The sequence below is a fragment of the Rhagoletis zephyria genome, unplaced genomic scaffold (genome assembly GCF_001687245.7).
Source record: "Rhagoletis zephyria isolate East Lansing unplaced genomic scaffold, Rhagoletis_zephyria_1.1 Rzeph_scaffold_00361, whole genome shotgun sequence".
Classification (NCBI taxonomy): Eukaryota; Metazoa; Arthropoda; class Insecta; order Diptera; family Tephritidae; genus Rhagoletis; species Rhagoletis zephyria.
The window spans coordinates 256,810-264,303 of NW_016157445.1; the positions used below are offsets into that span (position 1 = coordinate 256,810).

The following is a 7,494-nucleotide window of genomic DNA, read 5'->3' on the forward strand; positions in this document are numbered from 1 at the left end:
TTTTTTTTTTTAGTAAAGTATAGAGGCGGCCTAATAATGGCTTAAAAAAGCCACTTACGCTGACTTAAAACATATATGCATAGAAACCTACCAATATGTATATGTACCCTGCAGGAAATGGGACTAGTTTATAGCAAATTATTAACTAACTAGCATTCGACTAGTGGTAACTATTTATTAATTATTTCCTTTGGCCGTAACTAACTACTATTGAAGGGCGATGGCCGCAAACTAGTGAGAACTGGTTTCCTCTCCATTAGATGTCAACTAATAAATATGTATGTAGCTAACTACTTTTGGACATAAAATATCAATTAGGAATACAAAATATTTGTGTGAAGTTAAGTAATTTTTGTGAGGATATTTAAATTGAAAATTGTAAAGAAAATAAACTCCCGACAACGTCTGCATGACTTTCAACGACTTTACAACTAACTTAAAGTTAGTTTTGTCATAGCTAATTAAAAGTTAGTTACTTATCGAACTCCCGCAAAAAGCTAACTAGAAGTTGGTTATTTTAATCAATTGATAATGTTTTCTGCAGGGTATGTATGTATGCACATACATATGTATGTATATATGCAGCTCACTACGCCATAGACAGGGCATATGCGTAGCGAAACAGCAAATGTGAAGAGAGGAAAGGATAAATGCAAAAAATTTGAGGTTAAAGGTGAAGGTAAGGCAGACCTAAAAGCAAATAAAAAAAAAAAAAACGGTAAAAACCAAAGAAAGAAAGCGTGAGCTGAAATTATGGTAATATAACAACGGGCTTGTGGTGCACTGCTTCGCTCTTGCAGCCACACAGCACTTTTTACAACAGCCCAGCTGCTTCCTGGTATCTTCCGGTTGTTACTTTTGCTCTTAGCCACAATTCTTTTACCTAGACTCTTTGTGTGCAAGCTAAAGTACCACAAAGTAGTTGCCATGTTCANTGCTTCCTGGTATCTTCCGGTTGTTACTTTTGCTCTTAGCCACAATTCTTTTACCTAGACTCTTTGTGTGCAAGCTAAAGTACCACAAAGTGGTTGCTATGTTCATACATACATATGTACATATATAAGTACTTGGTATGTGTGTTAGTAAAAGTTACTCAATTTAATTTTTTAAGAACATGCTGAAAAGGTAGATATTTAAACATAAACATTCATAATAAAAAAAAAACGTAGTTTTGGTTGTTAAAGAGAAAACTTTACTCTTGAAAACAACTTCTGGATTCAGATTCACTTATTCGTCCACTAAATAGGAGAAAGATCAAAAACACGCAAGAGGGAGCCAACTTAAACTGGTCTTACATTTATTGCAATTTTAAAAACTAGACTCATTTGTTTGGTCACTTAAAAACTTGATTTTTTTTTTAACACAAATTTATGTACAGCTTTTAAATTACGAAAAATGTATGTACTAAGTTCATTCTTTATAGAAAGCATCAAACTCCTCGCCAAAAGCTAAACATCAGCCTTTAACCTACAAATTTTTCAAACGCAACACCGCTTTACTGTTTTTATCNACTTGGTATGTGTGTTAGTAAAAGTTACTCAATTTAATTTTTTAAGAACATGCTGAAAAGGTAGATATTTAAACATAAACATTCATAATAAAAAAAAAACGTAGTTTTGGTTGTTAAAGAGAAAACTTTACTCTTGAAAACAACTTCTGGATTCAGATCCACTTATTCGTCCACTAAATAGGAGAAAGATCAAAAACACGCAAGAGGGAGCCAAATTAAACTGGTCTTACATTTATTGCAATTTTAAGAACTAGACCCATTTGTTTGGTCACTTAAAAACTTGATTTTTTTTTTAACACAAATTTATGTACAGCTTTTAAATTACCAAAAATGTATGTACTAAGTTCATTCTTTATAGAAAGCATCAAATTCCTCGCCAAAAGCTAAACATCAGCCTTTAACCTACAAATTTTTCAAACGCAACACCGCATTACTGTTTTTATTGTTACCGTTAAGTAGCTGCATAAAATAAATAAAAAACTGAAAAGTGAAATCATAAAATCCTTTCGTCGTTGCCATAATTTATGATTTATGTACTCTAATGGAAATCATGTATATGTATGTGTGTTACATCTTCAGCTATACAATACATACTTCCGTTCCAGCAACACACATTTGCCCATGAAGTGCTCTGGAGCAGCCTTTTGCAGCAAGCAAAGCCAAGCACGTAATGTTGGGCTCTCTAAAGTCATGCTACCATAGACGCATTAAAGGTTCTTTTTTTTTAGATAGGGACTTCCACTTTTCCCCAGCAAAACAACCTAAAAAGAAGCAGCCCTTTCGCTTTCCACCCGCACACTAACACTTCCCAATGCCGCTTAGCACAGTTCAGTTACTATCTATCCTCAAAAAAAAAAAAAAGAAAAAAAAATTCAAGCTGCTCAACTATTCAACTCACTGAAAATTACTTGCATGTAAACTCAGCTGTACACCACAACTCGCTTAGCTGGGTTAAGCGGACTAACGGCTCGTTGGTTGGCTGAGTTAGTTGGCCTTCATTCACTTTCACTTTTCAGTCTTTAGCCTTGGCAGTAGCCGGAAAGAAATCTCATAAATTTTAATGCTTATTTCCGCTTCCTTAAATTTCGACTCCCGCTACCTACTTTGACTTGTATTTGTTTTATGAATTTTTAAGTAGCAACAACAATAGTCAACTTGACAAAATATACAGCTTGAAAAAGATACAATAACGAAAAACGATAAGCCGAACATTTTATTTTATAAACAAAAGCCGAAACTGAATTATTAAATAAAGCACAAAGCTATCTCGAATTGGGAATGATGAAAATAAAAATAAAATCAAACAAAGTAAAATAATGCCAAGAATAAATGTGAAAGAAGCGGAAAATTTGGGAAATCTTCAGTAGGGAGTGCATCATATTATAAACCCTCAGCTTGTATATCATTTCATTCACTAAGGCTAAGGATTTTCTATTAAATATTAATTTTGAAACCTTTTTCTTTCCAGTCTCAACCCATCTCGCCCACTCAACGTCCACTCTTTGTGATCATCAGCTGCGCCTGTGGTCTGCTGCAGTCCTGTTCGGCGTTTCTCATACTTCTTCCGATTTGGTTTAATCGCAAATGTGCAATCACATTTTTAAAAATGCAATTTTGCATCTCCACGTCGAGTATAATGATAATTTACCTGCTGGGATTCCTAAAAATGTTACCAGTGGTAAGTAAATTTCTTTTTTATTTTATTTTAACTACAATTCACCGCCAAGTGTCAATTTTAGAGCTTTCAAGAAAAAAGAATCTATTTTCAAATTTTTTTTATTTTTGTATTTTGGTTCATAACATTAGTCACGCATACTTTAGTGAGGCTCAATTAAAGCGATAAAAAATCCCGCTAAGTAAGTCATGTCCACGTGAAATGTTCTTCCTAATCTTTGATCGATAGTAAAGTTGTCGCTGTATGTTGCAGTAGAGCTAGGTTAAGTTCTGAAGACCGTGCATCCTCTTCCGCTTGAAGTTATCTGGAATGTTTTGCCTAACTTGCTTACGTCTTGTCTGTAGTTTTTAGTGAACGTCTACGAGAAGTAGATTTTATAAGTTTTCGAGAGTCTGGATTTGTATAGAATTCAGCCCTTCCATAACTTGCCCTGCTCTGTATGAAGTAAATTAGAACAAGTACACAGTTAATGAAAAGTTCACGGAAATTGGGTCTCAATCAGGTGAGGTTCAGTTATCCTATCTTTTGTGGAACATACTTCGGCTTTATCTCTACATATCTAAACTAGTGCTGCTCACGAAAGGATTCAAAATATACAGGTCTATTTCGTAGTGGAAAGTTCACTCACATTCGGCAATTAACTGACGATTATCAGTAAAAACCTTCAAACTTGACTCTCGAGCGAGAGCTAATTCACGCGTATACATATCGTAATCAATTGAAAGAGGGGTGCATATGGGGATTAAGTTCTCAACTCTAAACTCTTCTGGAAAAAAGTCGAACAGCGTTAGTTTGCATGTTACCCTTAGTGTGATTATAAGTAGGCTGGATATACATATGTACATTAAACTGTCCCAAAAAACGAAAGTGTATTTTTTTTTAACGCATACCCTCTCATTTTATTGGCTTTGTCTTAAAAACTATCCGCATAAAATTGTATGCAATTCGGACCACCTTAACCCGTGCCGACTTGCAGTCAAAGTTATAAGAATAAGCTTTTTACTCGTCTTACTTCTGTATAAGACGATATTACTATAATCCCTACTGTATTAGGACGTAATATTTAGTAGGTCTGCGTTTTCCATTTTTTACTTGGTAGTCAGGATTTTTTCCAAAGGACCAGAAATTTTAATACATTTCCAAAATTGTACACAAAATATGGATATATGAGTTTTAATTGAGATAAAAATGCAAAACACGATTAATTATAATTTTTTTGGAACATGTAAAAAATTACCTTTAAAAATATCATCCTTCAGCATTTTTAATTTTGAAATTAATTCAGCATTTTTGAATTTTGAAGAACCCTAGTTTAATTTAAAGCCTATGAATATATATAAGGATAGTAAAGTATACAAATTTCAAAGGACATTTTTCAAATTTTTTAATTAATACTTCCACATTTGTTTCCTAATCAACCCCCGAGAGGACATGTCAAACACTAAAACACTTTAATTTGTTTATTTAATATTATGAATGACATTTTTTTTAAGGAGGAATAATTTAATGTTGATCATCCGCTCGTCAGACTAGATATGCCCAGATTATTCGGCTAGAAAACATATCGTCTCGCACACATACAAAGCCAATAAGGGTACTCATTTAATAGCGCAAAACTCTCGCAAACTGGGCAAACTGTGCAATTTTAAACCCTCGCAAATGAAATGTCAAAATTTGTATGGAAAGCCATTTGCACAAAAAGGAAACCTTTGCGCGGCAATTTTTTAGCGCAACTTTGCGCATTGTGCTGTGCAATCCTCAATCAGCTATTTTGTTTACATTCATTTTGGTTTGTGCTCAACGCTTTTTCGAAATAACTGCGGTAAAACATAAATATTTGTTCAATTAAAAATAAATTAAGTAAAGTGAAATAATTAAATGTCAGAAATTGCACAAAATATAAAATTGTCCTCATGAAACACATGACGCAAAGTTGCCCAATTGCCCAAATATGAAACTTGCGCGTATATATGAGTACCCTTAATGTACTTTTTCCAGTAATTTCCAGCACTTTTTTTGATGTGCTTGGGAGAAATCATGTCATCCTAATAAAAATGTAAAGATGCAGATTTGCTAGAAATGGGTTCAAATATGGAAAGTTTATCGAATTTTCTCATTTCTAATGTTTTCATGGCAGATTTAGTAGCCCTAATTCAAGTTATTACCTTAAACTTCAACTCAAATTCGGCACGGGTTATCATTATCCTACGGCCATAAAACTTCATATATATGCTAAATATAGGCTAAATATAATATAAATATTTGCAAACAATTTTTTTCTTATATTCTTGTGACAGTCTTATGTGCATATATAGTGGCAGAAAGACGCCACCTCAGTTGGTTTGATGGGAGCTCGATATGTAACGGAAACAGTCTGCTTGACACAACTAACGCGAACTCACTAAGCATTTATTGCGCTTATTTCCGGAACTCGGATGAATGCGCTTCAGATTTCTGTGTGACCCTCATATCGTGGGCCTGGACAGAGTCTCGTCATAGCTTAAATATTCTTTTTTTCACTGCTTGTTCTAAACTTTAATCCGAATATTTTGCACTTTTGGCAATTACAATTTCATTCAACTGGCTTTTATCAAATATAAAATCCATTTTCGGGCATATTTTCACGAGTAATACATAAATAATTTTATTTCCACAAATGCATACTGCAATTAAATAAAATAGGTACTGGTTACATTCATACATATATCCTATACCACTACTATTATAGATTCCCTTTATACATATTTGCATTCAATTTATATTTCTGTATATTCCTTTAAGTGCATACATACATACATATATACATATGTATGTGTGTGTTATTATATGGAAAAATACTACGAAAAAATCTTATGCGAATTTCATTTGTGTAAATAAATATTGAATTTGATTTGAACTCAATGTGTTACAAAATAATTTCACTGATTTAGTTACACATTTGAGTGATTTCAAATAAAAATTTAAAGTTGCAAGTTGATATTTGCAATAATTTTCACAGCTCATAATTATGCTAATAAATGCACAAAATATTGACGAACGCTTATAGATTTTAACCCATAAATATGTGTTAGAATTTTCGGGGAACATTTTGCAAATGTATCGCATATTAATTTGCATAAATTTAAGTATGACGTTAACACCAATATATGTACATATGTATGTATGTATGTATGTTTATTTAAGGACTTTGTTTCAATTTTTATGAACGCTGGTAAAATAGTGACAATATGCCAATATAATATAAGTTACTAAATTTAGCAAAAAAAAATTCTATAAATAAGTTGAATAAGAGTAGATTAGCTTAGGTAGAACTGGTTGGCTAATAAAAGCATCACATAGCAGTAAATAAAGAATTCAAGAAACCATCTTAGCGAATTTAGGCATTTTGTAGAACTCGTCATTTGTTGCTTGCGCGAGGTTAGCGGCCTCCTTAAAGCAGTTCAGATGTAAATTTGTGACGCTGTAGTGAGATCATTGAGCAAATGGTTAATCTTGATTTTACTAAATCAAATTCAAATAAATTATAACATAGCTGCGGTTTTCTCCCCATACACTACTCATAAATATGTACATACATACATATGTATACATGTCCTTGTATAAGACATAATTTAGCCATTTATTGCGTCACTTGCAGACAAAGCAGCACCGCAATCGGTTGGTTGGTCAGGTGCAATCCACGCGCCAACAAACTTACCCGCACAACCGCAAGGGCAATCAAAATCAGATCAATCGAAATTTAATAAACTTAACTAGTTTTGCATTACGATTTTCTATGTCAGAGATAAGTATCCTAACGCGCTAATTGTTGTGGCAATTTCATCAGCGTGATAGCCATTTTTGAGCAACAAAAAGTGCCACAAGCCGCATAATTGGATGACAGCAAAATAGTAAAAACGAAGAGCAAGCTACTGTTGTGAGCAGTTTTTTTACGAAGGAATTATGTACACTAGGGTGGTCCAAAAATGCATGTGGGAAAAAGTAATGTCGGAATTTTTATGCACTCACCCCCTAGTAATGTTCTATGCCGAAAAAATATACCCCTGCTTTTTTATTTTGAAATCAAATAATATTTAGAGATCGCTCAAAGCGCTGAAAATATGCCATGCACTTTATATGGGATAAAACACTTTTCGTAGAAATGGTATAGAATTCTTGACAATCAATATTTTTCAAACGGAAAACTCGGTTTCTCTTCAGAGTGAAGAGCAGTCTTGCATAGTGCAAGTTCTTAATTAAAAAAATATAACTTTATCCTTCTTGAAATTCCTTTTCAAAAGTATTCTCAAACTAAAATTTTCTTAAATCA

The 7,494-nt window shown here is 33.2% G+C and overlaps 1 protein-coding gene across 1 annotated transcript in view; it reads left to right on the forward strand.

The window, feature by feature from the left end:
* LOC108359232 (uncharacterized) overlaps window positions 1-7,494 on the forward strand; it is a gene marked incomplete at its 3' end in the record, with an annotated part of 264,353 nt that overhangs the window by 241,398 nt on the left and 15,461 nt on the right. Inside the window, exon 13 of the mRNA XM_017610986.1 lies at window positions 2,979-3,188. Coding sequence (XP_017466475.1) covers window positions 2,979-3,188 — 210 coding nt within the window. The remainder of the gene's footprint in view (window positions 1-2,978; window positions 3,189-7,494) is intronic.